Source organism: Sorex araneus, chromosome 2 (assembly GCF_027595985.1).
Source record: "Sorex araneus isolate mSorAra2 chromosome 2, mSorAra2.pri, whole genome shotgun sequence".
Classification (NCBI taxonomy): domain Eukaryota; kingdom Metazoa; phylum Chordata; class Mammalia; order Eulipotyphla; family Soricidae; genus Sorex; species Sorex araneus.
Window position 1 is genome coordinate 31,499,665 of NC_073303.1, and position 17,542 is coordinate 31,517,206.

Below are 17,542 nucleotides of genomic sequence, written 5' to 3' on the forward strand. Positions count from 1 at the left end.
AACCTGGTTCAGGGACCTCAAAGACGCTAGATCTTCCTGTATAAGTCATCCAAAGTCACTGATAATCCATGATGGCCTACTTTACGGGATCCAACATGTTTCAAGGGTTTGAGGGGGTGAGGGTGTGTTTGTTTTTTACATTTTTTCTTCTGTATTTTGGTCTTTGGATCATATGCAGTGGTGCTGCGGGCTTACTTCTGGCTCAATGCTCACGCAAGGTTGCTCCCGACAGGCTTGGGAAACCATAAGGAATGCTGGGGAATGAACACGGGCAGCCACATGCAATCTTTTCTTACAACTTAAAAGATCTGCGAGCCAGAGATAGTGCTTTGCATGCTGATGTTGTAAGTGGATGACCGAATAACAGATTAATGGATTAAAATGGAGGTAACAAATTGAACGAAGTAATGCACTACAAGAGACTGCAAACAAACCATCCCCCAAATCATTTTGGAAATATTTTTTTAATCCTTTTATTATTCTTTTTTAACAAACGGCCCCAGGGATAGGGGATCAGGGGAAGGGGGAGGAGGGGAAGCGAGGCCCCAGCCCCACAACCCCTCCCCACCCACCCCTTTTCCCCCTTATATATTTATAATCTATATACAAGCCCCGGGGAGTGGGGGAGAGGGCGCAAAGGGAACTCCCTTCAGCGAGGTGGGGGCAACCCAGGCTCCTTGTCCCCTCGGGACCCAGGCTCCTCTGCCCGCCGGGAAGGCCCTTCTCGAGGAGGAGGCCCAGTCCGCTCCCACGGCTTTGGCATCCAGCGCAGGGCATCTGGCGGGGAGGCCTGGAGACAGTATTGGGGAGAAGTCAGACTGGGAGGTCAGGAATGGAAGGACGGGAACCGCCGGCTAACTTCCAAACACTCAGAGTTAGGGTGGCAGGGGTTTCTCCTTCACCTGCTGGTAGAGGTCAATGCGCTGGGTGCGGAAGACTCCGCTGTAGGTGGAAGGCGGGGCCTTGAGACGTGAACTGAGGCCAGAGAAAGACCTAAAAAAGAAAAACAAGCTTAAGACTTGTCACCCACACCTGAAAGACCCAGGAAATGGGCAGTCTGCACCCCTGTTCCCTTCTTGCCTTCCAGCTGGGGGAGCACGCGATGACCCAGGTCCCCCAAGGCTGCTGCTCAATTTGCGATAATCCTGGAACGGCTTTAGTTCCACTGGGTGCAGCTGAAGGGAAAACAGTCCGTGAGTCTCTTGCCCCTCAACCCCCCCTTTTTTTGGGGGGGTCACACCCGGCGATGTTCGGGGGCCCATATGGGATGCTGGGAATCAACCCAGGTTGGCAGCGTGAAGGTAAACGCCCTACCCGCTGTGCTTCGCTCCAGCCCCTCAACCCCCTTTTGAGACCCCGAAAGCCTGCAGTCTAAGTCATGGGAGGTTCTTAGCGCTTCCATTTCTGTACCTTACCTCTGCTCGCCCCAAGCTAGTGGGGAAGGGCCTGGCAGGTGAAGGCAGCACCCGAGTAGCAGGAGCAGGTGGAGGCCGCACAGCCAGATTGGGAGGCTGCAAAGCTGGGCCCACAGGTAACAGAGAGAGCGGGGGTGGGGCAGGAGGTGGCGCTGGTGGCAGGGAGCCAAAGTTCACCACAGGTAGCTGTGAGTCCACCATGGGCAAAAGCATCTGCAAAATAAGAAACAGGCATGTACGGGTCAGTGGTGGAAGACAGAAAAGCAGGGACAGCAAAAAGAAGTGGGGCAGAGAGTGAGAAAGAAGTACCACGATGGAAGCTACCTGCTGGGCAGGGGCTCCGGAAGGAAGGAAGCCACTTTGGCCACCAGGTTGTAGAGGAGCAGAATAAAAATCTGAGGGGGATGGCAGATCCTGGCGCACCTACCAAGAATAGGGACAGAGTGTGAGACCCCCACCCCTAAAGCGTCCTCCCCCACACAATCCTTAAGGCCAGCACCTGCCCCTACCTCTTACCTGAAGCAAGGGTGGGTCAGGTAAAGGGCTGGGGCAGAAAGCTGGAGAGTAGACGAAGGAAGGCGGAGGATAGAGAACTCCTCCAGCTGCCAACTTCCCCAGCTCTGTTGCTTGTAGTGCTGAGAAATCCAGAAACTGGCCCTTGACAGCCACCCCAGAGAGCAGTGCTGAGGGGGGTGCTGGGCCCGGGGGAAGGTACAAAGGCTGTGATCTGAAAAGGGGTGGGGATAGGGTGTCAGAAACTAATCATTTATTCATTTCATCTGAGAAGGGCCCTAAAGCCATGAGACTTTGGTGCTCTAGTCTACCTTGGGGCTGCAGTAATAGTTCAGCTGGTAGGGCACTTGCCTTGTACATGAGACCGATCCCTGACACCACACACGGTTCCCCCCGAAGCCCACCAGAAGTGATCCCTGAGCTTAGAGCCAGGGTTAAGCCCCGAGCACCACCAGGTGTGGCCCAAAAACCAAAAAGGAAAAATGGAGCTCTGCCAAACAGCTCCATTTCCTTCTGCGAGCCAGAGGCATCTGGTCTTACCTGTAAGGGTGCAGAGAGGGGGTTCCAGGGCGGAAGCCTCCATTGGTGGGATGTAACTGAGAGTCCATGGTTCCCCCAGAAACCTGAACGATGGCAAGGATGGATCAGCTCCAGATTTTTTGGTTAAGAAAACCTTAATTCCATAATTAAAAGAATATGGCAAAACTATCTGCAAACATTATACAAATTGGAGTTCTGATTTTAAGGCACACGAGCAAAAAACAAAACAAAAAAATAACGAGGGCAAGAGAGATGGCTCTGAAGGCCAGTCAGGCTTTGTACGCCTGAGTCACAGGTTTGGTGCTTGGCATCATCCTGCTTTCCCCAAGCACTGGCTGAGTGGCCAAAGGAAGAAAGAAAGAAAAAAAAAAAAATCACACGCCCAAGTGGTCATTGGCTAGGACCTACCTGAGAACTGGGAGGCCCAGGGCTGCCATAGAAGACCTCAGGGTACAAGCGCTGAGCTGAGGAGCTGGGCTCAGAGCCACAGTGCCCGGAACCCAGACTCTTGGGCTGTGGCTCAGTGGAGGCAGAAGCACTGGGAAGCAGCTCCCAATCTCGGGATGTGGGAATTGCCTGGGAGAGAGAAGCCTTGAAAAGGGGATGTGTCTAGGCAGCAGCCATCTTCTCCAGGAAATAAAGGCCTTTTCACCACCACCAAAGTCACTGTCCTATTTACCTCAGTGACTGATGCTGTTAACTCCTTCTCGGCTTTCAAACTCTCTTTTACCACTAGGTGCAAATCTGAGTCCTAGAATGAAATAGGGGAGATTGTCCCATGATTTAGACATACACATGTCCCCCCTGCAGTTCTCTCCACCCAAATCTAATAAGCCCAAAACAGTTCATACACACCTTGTCACTAGTGCCAAACTGGACAGGCGGGGGGCCAGGCCGGTGGGAGGGAGCCAGGCTCTGGGCCCGGAGGGAGCCAGGCTCTGGGCCTCGCTCTGTACGCTGTAATCGTTCTGTGCCAATGGGATCAGGGGGCAGAGGCTGCTCCCGGGGCAGCTCCTGGCGGGTGGGGGGAAGGACATCGTAAAGTGTGGCTAGGGAAGGAAAGGGAGCCCCGAATCAGGGGGAACCCGCAGGGGAAATTCCCAGAACACAAAGACAGACAAGTAAGACGAATGTACAGCCACGAACCCATTCTTCACCCTTTCTTGATTCTTTACCTTTCTGTCCCCATCATGGGGGGCAGGTGGCCGTCTCCTAGGAGGTTCAGAGGGTTCAGAGCCAGGTGGACCCTCACCAGGAACAGCATTCAGGGGTGAGGGGCCTCCAGGCCGCTTGGGGGGCCCCTCTGCTGCCCCCTTGAGTCCTCCATCAGGGGAACTTCGCTGGCTGCAGGGACCTGATGACACCTGAGAATCCCCACTCAGGTCCACCCCACTGTCAGACTGACTCATCTGAGAGGGAGTGGAGAAGGAGTTAGTTAATCAGGGTAGAGCACCCGCTACCTAACCGATGCACACACAGATGGACTGAAGGGAGGAGACAACTATGTGGAAGCCGAGTCCCAGATTCAACCCAGGAAAGGGGAAGTGCTCAATTCCCAAGCTCAAGCTCCGCACCCAAGCCTCACCTCTGTGCCAGCCACATCTTCAAAAGGACTCAGGGGTTCCATCCAAGGCTCCATGGACCCAGGCCTGTAACTCTTTCGACTAGTGGCTGAAAAGAGCAACAGTCAGGACAGAGTATGAGTCTTGAGGTTCATTCAGCGCATGCTGAGCCCCCTTCCAGAGTTTTCTTTTTTGGTCAGCTTTCCTCACCAGTATGTAAACGATTCCAGATATGAGGGGTCAGGGTTTCTGTTCCTGCATCTCTGGACTCCCCCTGAGGGCCTGAGCCCTCAGGCTTGGGGCCCAAGAATCCAGAGCTATGAGGAGGTGGCAAAGATTCCTACAGGTGAGAAAGACCAGAGGCAAAATAAACACGGGGGAAATATAAAAAGCTGCAACAGTGAATTGTGAGCAATGAGGGAAACACATGGAAGAAAAGCAGAAACACACAAGAAGAATTTGGTTAGGGACACAGTGACAAGAGTGAAGAAAACATACGCAAGACTTTTAGAGTTAAGAGTAGTGACGCACCATTCCCAGCCCCGCCCCTCACCTCCTGCAGCAGCTCTGGTTTTCTGGGAGGCCGTTCGCGACGCTTTGGGGGGAAGGAATTTACCCCGGCAGAATCCCGGGGAGTCCCGCTCACCCCCCTCACCATTGGCGCTGGCTCTTCAAAGTGGGGGTCTGGAGGAGAGGAGAAAAACCTGTTAGCATCTCATTTTCCCACGCCCCAGTCCGATCCCAGTTCTCCTTTCAGCCTTGCTCGGTGGAGACAGGCAGTGCCGCCCCCCGCAGATTCTCCCCCCAAAGCACCCGGCCTTCCCAGGGGATGAACAGTCCCACCCTAACCCTCCAGCTTACCGGAACTGACGCTGCTATTGCTGGCCCTCTGGGGGTCAAATCGGGTCGGGGGCCGAGGGGAAGGTACTTGAGGGGTTTGGGAAGGCCCAGGTTTGGGCCTTGGGTGGCCTCCTGGTACAGTTGTACTCCCCTGGCGGCTGCTGAGCTGGGCCAAAGCCTGTTGGATGCCAGCAGGGTTGCTATGGATAACTTGGTCCAGGCGGAAGACAGCGGAACTACTGGGAGGTGGTGGAGGCAGAGGAAGCCCCGGAGCGCGCTCCTCTGGGGGCCGGCTGCAGAGAGCAGGAGTTAGCTTATCAGCCATTTTCCTCAAATTTTTAAACCAATTTTATCTCCCAACCTGTCCTCTAACTTCTTAAAAATTTAAGTATCTTGAGAGATTTGGGAGCCGGAGTGGTAGTACAATGGGGAGGGCAATTGCCTTGCACAACGACCGGCCTGGGTTCGATCCTCAGCATCCCATATGGTCCCATGAGCACCGCCAGGAGTGATTCCTGAGTGCAGAGCCAGGAGTAACCCCTAAGCATCGCTGGGTGTGACCCAAAAGAGCAAAAAATAAGAGACTTGATGTGTACAGAACTACCGGATGGTAAGCAACAGTCCATAAGCACCCCAGCCTCAAGTGGCCTTTCCATGGTCTTCCCTGGATGCAGGGAGGCAGCTGAGTGCCTTTTTTAGTGCGCACACTCCCTCCACTGTCAATTCTGCAGACTTACATTTCCTTCCCTCCCCTTCCCCACTCACTCAGAAGGATTCTTTACCTTCGGTTCTTAGGAGAGGGCCAACTCCTCTTGTCCCCTCGCCCGGGGCCGGTCCGCCCTCCGGGACCCCCACCACCACCTCCACTGCTGCCGCCGCCAGCCTTGCCCCCTGGGCCCGGACGTCGGTTCTGCCTTTCCATGCCTGGCCGCTGACTCGAAAAGCTGCGCTTGCTCAGATCCTTGGCTCTCTGGCTCAGATCTCCACGTGTCATGGTTGAAATGCCGGGGCCCGCTCCACTTCCGCTGGCCCCGGGAGTTCCCACAGTTTTGGGGGTGAGCAGTGCTGGTGGAGGAGCCTCCTTATCCCCCCGACGCTCGCTGGCAAAGTCACTGCTCTCTGACGCCGTCTCCCACTCCTCATTGGCTTGGTCTGAGTTCTGGTTGGAAAGATCCGGAGACTTGGCCGCAGCCCGGCGAGGAGGCGGGGGCACCGCAACCGTGTTGAGTGGCTCCTCAGGCCCGGGAGTGGAGGCGGGCAGGGCCAGGGAGGCGGGCTTGCCCTCGGCCCCTCTGGCAGCATTCTCCCGTTCCTGTTTCAGCCTCCGGAAACGAGGTGGTTTGTCCTGCTGCTGGGCCCTTCCGTGTCGCCTCCTTCGGGGACGTTCCCCATCTTCCACGCCCAAGCCCACGTTGCTGCCTCCGCTGCTGCCTCCCCGAGCCACAGGAGAGAGAGGACCTGGGACCAGCTTCTCTTTCAAAGGCTCCTTACTTGGTGGCAAAGGACCTGTGGGTGGCTTCTTAGGAGCCAGGGATTTGACTGGAGGGCTCCAGCCCGGACACATGGGTGGAGGGGGCCGCCCACCCCCTCGGCCCCGGCGTGACGGCACCCCTCTGGGAGTGAAGACTCGTCCACCTCGGGCAGTGGAAAATCGAGCTGGGGCTGGTGACGGAGGGGTTCCTGATGGTGGGGGTGCAAGAGGGACCTGCGTGAGTGCCCCTTCCTTGGGCGGGGGGGCTTCCTTGTCTGAGGGAGCCAGATCACTCTCGTGGGTCTCACTGCCTGTTTCCGAGCCCCGCTGTCGGCGACGCTTGGGGATCTCCTCATACTCGGAACCCTCACTTCGCGTCTCACTGGCAGTTCTGCCTCGGGAGGCAGGAGGGTGGTTTGGTCCCCCTGCCCCGCCTCCCCGCCCGTCATCGCCCCGGAACTCTCGGTAACTACGGAACTCTCTGCTTCGGGCGCCGCGTCCCCGTCCCCCATAGGTCCCGCGAAAACCCCTTCCTCTGGCGAAGTACTCCCCTCGGCCCCGGCCGCGGCAGGAGGCAGGCCCTACTCTTTCATAGGAATAGTCCCTTCGCAGCCTTGGGGCAGGAGACAGATTCCCACTAGGTGGGGTCTCCTTGGAGCCCCCTATTTTCCCCTTGGCCATCTTGAGTGGGTCTGGCTTAGGGACCTTGGGAGTCTCATCCCCCTGCTCGAGGGGCTTGGGAGGCAGCTCTTCAGCTTTCGGCGGCGGCGGGGGCTTCTTGATAGGCCCAGCCCGGCGGGGAGGGGCTCCCGGGTCCTCTGGAGGGAGGCCGCGGCGACTGCTGCCCGGGCGCGGGCCCCAGCGGGTCTCAGTGCGACTCTCTCTGCGGGGTGGCGGGGGGCCTTGGCCTCCAACCCCACGCGACGGCTTCCGGCCTGCTTCCGGCCCTGGCAGCTGTGGAGCCTCCTCCTTGGGGGTTTCCTTCTTGGGTGGCGCCTGTGCCTTGGCTGCCTCGTCATTGCTTGGGGGCCAGGGGAGTGGGCGGGCCCCTGGGGGAGCGGGCTCCTCCAGAGGGAACCGAGGGATTGGGGGCCCAGGGGCTCCATTCTCCGGAAAACCTGGGTAACTGGCCAGGTAGGGCGGCGGAGGAGGTCCGGGAGGAGTCTCACTCCTGCAAAGGCAAAAAGGGAAACGAGGATCTCAGAATTGGAATGAGGTGGAAAGAAAATTACGACATGACTTAGAACACCAATTCATTCCTATCAGATCTCACTAAAAACCCAAAGGACCCCTTCCAGCCTAGGTACTCTCATCAGGAGTCAGGCCTGTCTGACGGCCAGACTCACCTCATTGACTTGTCATCCTCCTCAGCAGCCTGGCGCAAAGGTGAAGTCAGTGGACGAGGATCCGCGGGTGTGGTGAAGACATCGCCCACCCAGGCCAACTTGGGATCCACTGGTGGAGTGCCCCGGTCCCTCAAGATTGGGGGTGCATGGCGCTCAAACGGCTCCGAGTTGGAGCCCCCACTGTCTGAGCGTTCTCGAGGAACTAAACCTGAGGAAAGAAGTTAAAAACAAAAAACACTTTGATTTTTTTTTTTTTTTTTTTTTTTTGCTTTTTGGGTCACACCTGGCGATGCACAAGGGTCACTCCTGGCTCTGCACTCAGGAATTACCCCTGGCGGTGCTCAGGGGACCATATGGGATGCTGGGAATCGAACCCGGGTCGGCCGAGTGCAAGGCAAACGCCCTACCCGCTGTGCTATCACTCCAGCCCCCCAAAACACTTTGATTTATGTGATGAGACCTAGAGTCCCAGAGAGTTCCCCTGTCTATACCTCTCTTGCCAGTCAAGCTCTCCCATCTGTCTCTTAAGCCTTCCCTACTTTGTAACGCATCTGGGAGGCTGGAGTGATATGGGGTGTGTCTGTTGAGTCACACCCAGCAGTGCTCAGGAAAATGAAGTCTGCTGGGGCTCAAAGACCCAACCATAGTGCCAGGGATCAAACTAGGGTTGGCGACATGTAATGCAAGCACTTAATCTCGGTAATGTCTCTCGAGTCTTTCCCTGCTCTTTTTAATTTTCTATTTTGCTTTTTGGGTCATACCCAGTGATGTTCAGGGGTTACTCCTGACTCAGCACTCAGGAATCACTCCTAGAGGTGCTCAGGAAACCATATGGGATGGCTGGGGTAGAACTCAGGACAGCCGCGTGCAAAGCACATGCCTAGCCTGCTGTTCTATTGCTTTGGTCCCTCTTTCTCTGCTTTTTTATAATTTAATCACCCAGTTTCCCTAGAAATAAATCCTTGCCAGTGAAGAATCAGTTTATTTCCTTCCCAAGCCCATTCTGGCAATAGGTACCATTCACATGTATGTAAAATATACACACATGGCCTCCTTCCTTCACTGGTGTGGCCCCTCAGGCCCCTAAGACACTAATAGCTACTTGCCAAGAAGAGGAGCTCTTTATACCCCCACCCCTCAACCCCCATCCTGCAGACCCCTTACCAGAAGGATGCACACCAGGAGGATAGAAATCCAGAGGTGGGCGACCCTGGAGGAGCCTGGGATCCACATATGGAGGGATCATCATCCAGCGAGGATCAAAGTTCATTGGGGGCATGGGAGGGGGCCGGCCCAGAGCACCTGGGTACAGAGCCTTGGGGGGTGGAGGAGGGGCCTGTGGCGTTGGCACAGCTCCCATGGTCACAGGCTGTGGTGGTGATGGGGGTACTGGGGCAGGTGGGGCCGAGCCCTGTTGGTGTTGCTGCCACTGTTGCTGCTGCTGCTGTTTCAGGAGCTGCTCCTGGGGAAGGAAAGGGATGGATGAGGCAGCAGAGCCCCTCACGACCAGCCTTAACCCATGACCAATACCCCAACTACAGGCAACCGAGGGTGGTCTGGGTGAGAGAGATCAGACTGCTGATGGACATGATCAAGCTGAAAGGAGAGTGGAAAACAGAGAAAGGAACTCTGCCCTTAAAAAAGAAAATATCGCACCTGCTGCTGCCGCTGGAATCGAGGAGGCAATGACTTCTGATATTTGGGGTAACCCAAACCCTGGCTGGGGGGCTGCCGGGTGGGACCAACACCATCACTCTTGGGTTCCACCTTTGGGGCTGGAGGTGTGGCAGGAGAAGGAATCTCTTCTGGTGGTTCAGAATTCTCTTTTGAGGGCAGCTGAGGTTCCACTGTATTAAAGATAACACCAGGGTAGTGAAGTCCTGTAAGTATTTCACAAACGTGCCAATAATGTCACCTCTAATTTCCTCTCTAAAGACAGGCCCAGTCTACGGCCATACATCCCTGAACACGCCCCATGTCATCTAAAGAGAGGCCCTTTCCAGGGCTGAAGAGACAGTAAAAAGGTTCGGGCACTTGGCTTGCACATGGCCAACTCCAGTTGAATTGCCAGTACTGCCTATGGTCTCCGAGAACCACTAAGAGGGATTCCCAGCACAAAGCCAGGAGTAAGCTCTGAGCACTGTGGATGTGCCTCTCAAGATTGTCTCTTTCTCTCTAAAAACCATGAAACCATTTCATGGCTTCTCAAGAGTCAATGGTTGTGGTATTAATTTCCTATGAAATGAATACCGAATACATCCTCTAAAACCTTGCTCCACTCGAAGCCTATACAAGATTTTAGGAGACTACTGCTTCAGGAATTCAGTGCACACAATCTATGTAAGAGGAACTCCAAGCCCTCACCCCTATTTTTTTGGTTTTTTTTTTTGGTCACACCCGGAGAAGGCTTAGGAGTTACTCCCGGCTCTGCACTCATGGATCATTCCTATCTGAGGTCAGAGGACCATACATGATGTCAGGTTTTGAACTCCAGGTCAGTGGTGTGCAAGGCAAGCGCTCCACCTGTTATGTATCTCTCCGGTCTCTCTATAAAAGCCTTCTATATAAAAGCCTTTCACACCAACCATGAAGAGAAGAGTTCAATATACCCCAGACACTGGCTTTTACTCTCATTTCTACCACCTGCACCTTAGCCCAAGCAGAAAAGAGATCTAATACCTGGGAGGATCTATCCCCCATCTCCATACCTGGGCTGGCTTCGAAGCTGCCACTGCTGGTGCTACTGGTACTGCCACCACCACTCACCAGGGTGGGAGCTGGAGCCACACCTGGAGTGGGAGTGGTCTGGGCAGGAGGGGCCTGTGCTGGCTCTTCTGGTTCTTTCTCTGGTACCGGGGCTGGTACTGATGGAGCAGCTGGAGGTGCAGGGAGTTCTTTGGGGACTGCAGGTGCTGGAGCTGGAGCTGGAGCCGGGGGAGCAGGTGGGACAGCAGGGGGCGCAGCAGGCTCTGCCTTGAGTCGCTTGTCGGGTGCCCCAAACTTCTCATCAAGTCGCTTGAGCTTCTCAGCACAAGCAGCGCGGCGCTCCTCCTGCATGCGTCTCTCCTCCTCCTCTCTGCGGCGCCGGGCACGCTCCACCGCCAGGGATATTTCAGATGATGATTGTTTGCGCCGCTGCCGCCAGGCCTCATCCTCGTCTTCAGGAGCTGGGGGCTTGCAGGGAGGACCCCCACGATCCTGTAAATGAACAGCCCCAGCAGGGCCAGGGGTGTCAGTCGTTATGCCTCCCCTCCCCCCCTAGACTCAGCTGTCTGTAACTTCAGGTGTAGGATCAGGACTTGGAGTTAACAGCCCCTTTAGGTAGGGGCAAACTCATTACGTATTTGTTTTCTCTTCCATAGATCCAAACACTCCTGCTAGCACCCTAGCACTAGCTCCGCAATTTACCTTCAGTCCAATCTCCCTAACCCCAAGGATATTCCGAAACTTTAGAAAGACACTCATAGCTCTACACCTTTTTTGTTTTGGTTTTTGGGCCTGAGCAGTGCTCAGGGATTACTCCTTGCTCTGCATACAGAAATTACTCCTGTTGGGCGCAGGGGACCATACAGGGTGCTGGAGACTGAACCCAAGTCAGTCACATGAAAGGCAAACACCCTATCCACTGTACTATGCTACGGCCCCTTTACACTTTTTATTGCCCGTTTCTGCCCTCCCTCCAGCCCCTCTCATTACTGCCGCTTCAATTACTCATCTGGAACTAGTCTCCCACAACTGACCCTCTCAACCCTCATTATAGACACTCACTGGGTAATCCCCAGGGGGGCCCCAGTTCCCGGCGGGGCCCCGGTGAGGGGGGGGTGGGGGAGGCTTTGGGGCAGGAGGCCCCGGCTCTGTCTCTGGAGGCCGAGAGGTCTCTGCCCAGGCCGTCTTGGGAGGGGGCGGTTCGCTGCCGGGGGAGTTGCCCTTTTTGCCATCTGCTTCGGGGGGCCGGTCCTCACCAGCAGCTGACTGGGATTCCTTGCTGTAAGCAGATCAATGGCAGGATTAAAATCACTTGCAAGCCACTCCTTTGATAGTACACGACCAGGAGAGAAACCAGAAGGCAAGCCCTCTCCTCCCTCTGAGGGACCCAACTCACTGGCCCTCAGCTCCCTCCTCGTCTGAGTCTCGCCCGTCTTCCTCATCACTGAACTTGAGCTTTTCAGTGTAGTCAACCTCCTCGTGAGCCCCTGAAGGAAAAAGTTATAGTGGCAACTCAAGTATTCTGCTTTCCGGTCTGAGTATGTCTGACACATGCTCCAGGACAAAGTGACGGGACACCCTACCAATGCCAAGCCTTCTCCCTCTGAAACCTAGATCATGACTCTTGATCATTCTCCTTTCACTTCTTTGCTAGGGCTTAATCCCAGCATCTCTTCCGCACAAATCCACACTTTCTTTTCTCTTTTAAATTATTTTTTTTATCCAATCACTGTGAGATAATTACAAGCTTTCATGTTTGAATTTCAAACACCCATCCCTCCACCAGTGCACATTCTCCACCATCAGTGTTCCCAGTATACCCCCTTTCTAGCCCTCCCCAGCCTTCATGGCAGACAACTCCCCCCATACTCTCTCCCTACTTTTGGGCATTATGGACAAACCCGTATTTTCATTCTCACCAGAACACGTGATAAATCCTTAAATACCCACTCACCTGCCCAACCATCATCATTCTCCTGGTCCAACTGGTCAAATTCTTTGAGATTATCCTCTTTAAGAATAGAAGGCCGACCCACAGGCTCTACAAGGCGCATTGGTGGCCCTGAGCCCCGGGGGCCCGCCACACGTGGGAAACGGCTAAGCATGAAAAGACAGACGGGAGAAAGTGAGTCAAGGACGGCAAGGTGTAGAACCACATCCAAGACTTAGCCTCCTGGCTAAAAAACATCTCCCCCCAGCCCCCATAATTTCCCCTTGACCCTAACCACAAACCCAGACCTGTATTACTCACCTGGGCCCATCAGGAGTAGGGTATCGATAAGGCCCCTGGGGTCCATAGGGAGGAGGGAACGGGAGATATGGGGGGTACATCTGCAAAAGGGCCCAACAACAGCTGCTCAGAAGGAGAGTCAGATAGCCTGGCCAGCTCTCTACCATCCTCCCCACTCTCCTATCAAACTGTCTTCCCTCCAACAAGTAACCCCTACCTCTAAGCTACCCACTCCAAAACAAGGAATACAAACTCACGAAGGGCGGCATCATTCCGCGATAAGGAGGGAACTGGGGTGGGCCGGAAGGCTGCAGCGTACCCCGGGGATCATGGCCATGATGAAGTTTGGAGTCCGGGCCCTCCAGGTCATCAGGGCCACGCCCACCTCCGTCCCTCCAGGTTGTAGAATCTGTAATTTGGAAATGGCAGAGTGTGAACACAGCGAAAATGATGGGGAGGGCACTAAATAAGCCAGCACCTGACAAGGTGACATCCTGGCCAAAGGGTAAACCACTCACCCACTCACTCACTCACTTTGGGGGCGGAGGCTTGGTCCGGGCCCAGACGACTGTTCGGCAGACTCCCTTTCCTTGGCAGCCTTGTCCTGGTCGCCAGCCGCCTGCAGGGTCGGAAATTCCTCTCGAGAGAATCGTGACAGTAGGCTTGATGCCCTTCCACCTGTTGGATGAATAGAAGACGATACATTTTCTGATGCTAAGCCACTTAAGTGGAAGGCTGGCAGAGGTACCAGTCCACCATATCCTGCCTTCCAACTGAGCTCCTCTGCATAAGACACCCATTCCCCAAGGCACGCGTCAGTGCTGGTACACTTTCTCCTCACCCTGATGTGAGGAGATACCAACTTGCTCAAGCAAGATGAAATATGGGGCGCACTTCACCGCGAACAGTGCAGGGCCCCCATCTACCACGGTGCCTGAGCGAGCTCCCCGCACCGGCCAGCACTTACCATCTCCATGTGCTCCATGGGTGACGCTGGCTTGTGCCCAGGACTTTACCCCGCTTGGAACCGAAGGAGTGTTCTAGGAAACCAGTGACACTGTGAATGGGAGAGCTATAGGCCATTTTGTCCCCCACCCCCTGAAGGCTGCGTTCTCCGGATACCTCGGGGGCTGCTGGGGGTCGTTTCTGTTGGTTGGAGGCAGGCGTCTGTGAAGCCGGCAGTGGCTGCGATTCCAGCGGCTGAGCGGTTGAGGCATCGGAACTGAAGGGGTGGCAGGAAGAATAGGTTACTCCGACACTGAGTGCCGCCCCTACTCCCACTAGCAGAGAACTGGAAGTAACCCTACTCGTCTGTAAGTAGTAAGAAACCTACAACCGCACCAGGGGATGTATCTCAGTGGTACACAACAGTCTCCCGTACTTGAGGCCCTGGGTCTGATCCCCAGCATCACCATCCTTTCTCTCCCCCGTACCCTAATTGCATCATTCTACACAGGCTGTCATCTGTTCTCCCTGAAGTTCCATTCACCCGACAGAAAGCTTAAAATCCCATTCTTTAACCATCGAAAAAGGATTCCTGGAATGGAAAGCAGAGGGCTTCCCTCTCTGGCTCCTATACGGCTGGGCTAAGAATTCAAAGCTCAAACCTCGTTACTCCAAGCGCCTACCTCTTGGGGTCGGACTGCTCCTGTTTGCTTGCCCATCCTGTTCCGTCTTTCGGCACTAGTGAGACGTTGGGGTCATTGCCTTTGTTCTCGGCTTTTAGGCTTGGAAGATTGGCTGGGGGTGGCATACGCCGGGCAATGGCAACTTTCCCGAGACTCTGCAGGCCATGGCGAGGGGCAACTAGAAAAATGATGGGGAAAGGGTGAAAAATGCCTGACAAGGGAAACCCGACAGTCTCCTACTCTTAGGTTCCACTCACATATCCTCAGTGTCTTATTACCAACCCCCCCCTTAGAAACCATCTTCTCTTTGTCCTTGGTAATCTCTGAAATATTACCCAGGAGACTGAGCTGTGCTGTGTCCATGTGGGACTGCTGATCTTGGGCCAGCGAGGAGCAAGCTGGCCCTAAATTTCTTCAGGTCCACATTTCTTTACCTCCGGTTCTTACGTATCCAAAGACAGGGAACCATAGACACGCCTTTGTAGGAGGTAACTGGTGTTTACCCAAAGCCCAACATATTCTCCAGTCCCCAAAACGAAACTAGGACTTCCAGGCTAGCAATAGCTGTACTCTACTGCTGCCCTCCCCTCCCCCCAGCCCGGAGACACAGGCCCCTTCACATGCAGCCACCAACAATTAGGAGCACCTTTGCAGGACCCTCACCAGCGGGTTTCTGGATCTCTAAGGACTTGCCCTTATACGTATCAAACAGGTTGAGCGAGGAATACTTCTTTCCATCCTTCCCCTTGGCAGTCGGCCCCGAGCGATCGGACATTGCGCTGGAAGCTCATTGAGTACGTTGGGTCCTGCAGGCACCTCCCCCAAAACGTGCCGGAGCCTGTGGGCCAGACACCAAGTGTCTCAGTCTGCAGCTTTTACAGTCTCCAACAGAAGCCTAGCAACTCCCTTCCATTCTCATGAGGGGCCCAGGTTCTTGACCTTGTAGGGTCCTTTTCTCTAGCCTGGCCACAGTACCCTGTCCCTTTAAGCCACCAGGATCTATTTCTACTCAATTCTATTTCTTTGAGTACTTACTCAACACCCACGGAGCCCAAAAGCCATGTCCCCTCTCCCCTACCTCTCCTGCCAAAGAAATCTACATAAAAACCTAGTATTGCCCTGATTTATACTCTCCCTCTTTGCGACAGCGTAAAATGGGTGGCAGCCGCCTCTTCGTACCCACAAAGTAATAATCTCCTATCCCTCTATCTCAAGAGACCTACGATGAAACAGGGTAGGATCAAGTTCCAGAGAAACCCTGAGAGGGGGACACAACGCCACAGCAAGAAAAGGGGCTTTCACTACTCCTTAGACACTCCCAAACTGTGCCCCAGGGCCCTGCGCCCCGGGTTCCATTCTCAGCAGCCTCACACCCATCGGGGGAGGTTTACAGGAAGGTACGCTGGGAGTTTAAGGATTTTTATGAGCTTGCTCAGCCAGACTGGGGGCTGGTGCCAGAGAACTCCTCATGGAACCATCGGGGCTCTCCCTATACCCAAGCTAAGAACCCCAAGTATTTGGAATACCCCATCTCAGCTCCTGGAAAAAAAATCTTGTCTCCAGATGAAATACTTGGTGTGCTCTGGTTTACCCTATGTAGACGTGAGAAAAACAAAGCATTATGGAGCCACCCTGAGAACATACTGGAACACTGGGGCCAAGGCCAGAACCAACTTCATTTTCCTGCCCTTCAGTAAGAAGGTCCATCAGCAGTCGTTGGATCCCCATACCCCCGTGCTCCCCAAACAGGCCTTATGACCAGGCGCTCATGCACGGGGGGGGGGGGGGGGGGGGGAACGGAATGCAGAAGCGACGGGAAGTGCTGCTGGGAAACGGGGGGAGGACATGCATGCAGGACCTGGACGGAAACGTGGAGAACTTTAAGGCAGGTGGGGTTGAGAGGCTGGGGTCGCTCTATCCGTGTTTCAGGAAGCCACGATTTAAAACTACACCACGGGAGACAGGGGTGGAGTGAAAAGACTATGACTCGTAAGAGAAGCCGAAAGCAGGTGGAAATAATTCACATACGACGGGATGGCAGGTGGAGGGGAGTGTGCCAACGGCGCCGGAGAAGAAAAGGGGGAACGGGCGAAAAAAGAAGGGGACAGAGAAGGGGAAAAAAATGGAAGAAACAGGAGGAAGCTGGGGAATGGAGCAAGCCAAGAGGCAGGAGGAAAGCTGGATTCCAGAGTGGGGTGAGAGTCAATGGAAAGAACGTCCGGAAGGGGGGGACCCCCATGCGGCGCGGGGTGATGGGAGGGGGTTCAACATGGAGAAGACGACCCGAAAGGGCCGCCGGGCGCCGCGCGTCCCGGAGCGACGGAGGGGCAGAGGGCCCACAAAATACGGGGGAGCCCAGAGGAGCGGCGGGCGGGGAGTCTCGGGCCGAGGAAACGGGGTGGTCTTGAGACGGCCGGGAGGTGGGTGAGGAGGGCCAGGCTGCACCCTCGAAGCAGGGCAGGAGGTGCGGGTCCCGGGGAGGGGGACCGGAGGGGGAGGGGCAGGCAGGCCCCGGCGGCAGGAGGACAAAATGGCGGCGGCTAATGGCAGCCTCTCCTCCCCCCCGGCCCGCCGCCGCCGCCGCCGCCGCCGCCGCCGCCGCTCTCGCGCCGGAAAAGGGCGTTAGCGCTCAGCTCGCCCAGACTCACCTGGCCGGGTGCGCGGGGGTCCGGAACCGGGGCTTCGGGGCTCCCCGGGGTGGGATGGCGGCGGGGCGGGGGCGGATGGCGGCGGATGGCGCCGGGTTCGGCTCCTCCCGTCTCCCTCGCTCACTCCGCGGCTGGGCTCCGACTAACGGCCCATCCGGGCAACCGCCGCCCCCGGGAGCGCCCCCCCACCTCCCGCCTCCCTCCGCGCCTAGACACGCCCCTTATTTGCATAAAGGGCGGGGCCGCCCCTACCCTATCCCTCTTTACTTCCAGGGCTGTCCCTATTAAAAAAAGAAAAAAAGCAGGGCGCGAGGAGCAGGCGTAGGCCATTTGCATAAAGAGGAGGGACTTACAGGCGCTTGGACGCCGGTTGGCTGAAGCAGCGGGCCTGGCGTCAGCCGTTGAGACGTGTCGAGGGGGGCGGGAGTTCGGCGCCGGCCGGCCGGCTGGCCGGCTGGGCAGTTGGGACGCCGAATTTGCTCCACGGGTGAAGGGGAGAAAGAGGCGGAGCGTGCGACGTGCGTTAGTGGAAAGATGGGAGCGGAGAGACGTAGGGACGCTGAAAGTGGAAGGAAACGATGCAAGGTCCTGGTCGCTTTCAGCTGAGGATACCGAGCGCGGGGACCGGACGGAAGGGGTTTGC

The 17,542-nt window shown here is 55.8% G+C and overlaps 1 protein-coding gene and 1 non-coding gene across 2 annotated transcripts; both read right to left on the reverse strand.

The window, feature by feature from the left end:
• Positions 1 to 555: 555 nt before the first annotated feature.
• PRRC2A (proline rich coiled-coil 2A) lies at positions 556 to 17,082 on the reverse strand. The gene is made up of 31 exons (XM_055125299.1): positions 16,900 to 17,082; positions 14,915 to 15,089; positions 14,252 to 14,429; positions 13,746 to 13,845; positions 13,591 to 13,663; positions 13,158 to 13,301; positions 12,881 to 13,032; positions 12,645 to 12,724; positions 12,348 to 12,490; positions 11,790 to 11,880; positions 11,456 to 11,672; positions 10,396 to 10,885; positions 9,344 to 9,534; positions 8,852 to 9,149; positions 7,688 to 7,895; positions 5,653 to 7,512; positions 4,892 to 5,163; positions 4,584 to 4,714; positions 4,241 to 4,370; positions 4,054 to 4,139; positions 3,644 to 3,877; positions 3,324 to 3,482; positions 3,148 to 3,219; positions 2,877 to 3,044; positions 2,469 to 2,551; positions 1,932 to 2,142; positions 1,740 to 1,838; positions 1,416 to 1,628; positions 1,081 to 1,175; positions 903 to 993; positions 556 to 790 (listed from the first exon to the last, which is right to left on the reverse strand). Exons 2-31 carry the CDS (start codon positions 15,024 to 15,026, stop codon positions 650 to 652), a joined length of 6,522 nt encoding a protein of 2,173 aa, XP_054981274.1. The 5' UTR covers positions 15,027 to 15,089; positions 16,900 to 17,082; the 3' UTR covers positions 556 to 649.
• Positions 14,611 to 14,741, reverse strand: LOC129403050 (small nucleolar RNA SNORA38). Its single transcript, XR_008629040.1, has one exon. It is a non-coding gene; the product is annotated as a small nucleolar RNA SNORA38 (small nucleolar RNA).
• Positions 17,083 to 17,542: the final 460 nt, after the last annotated feature.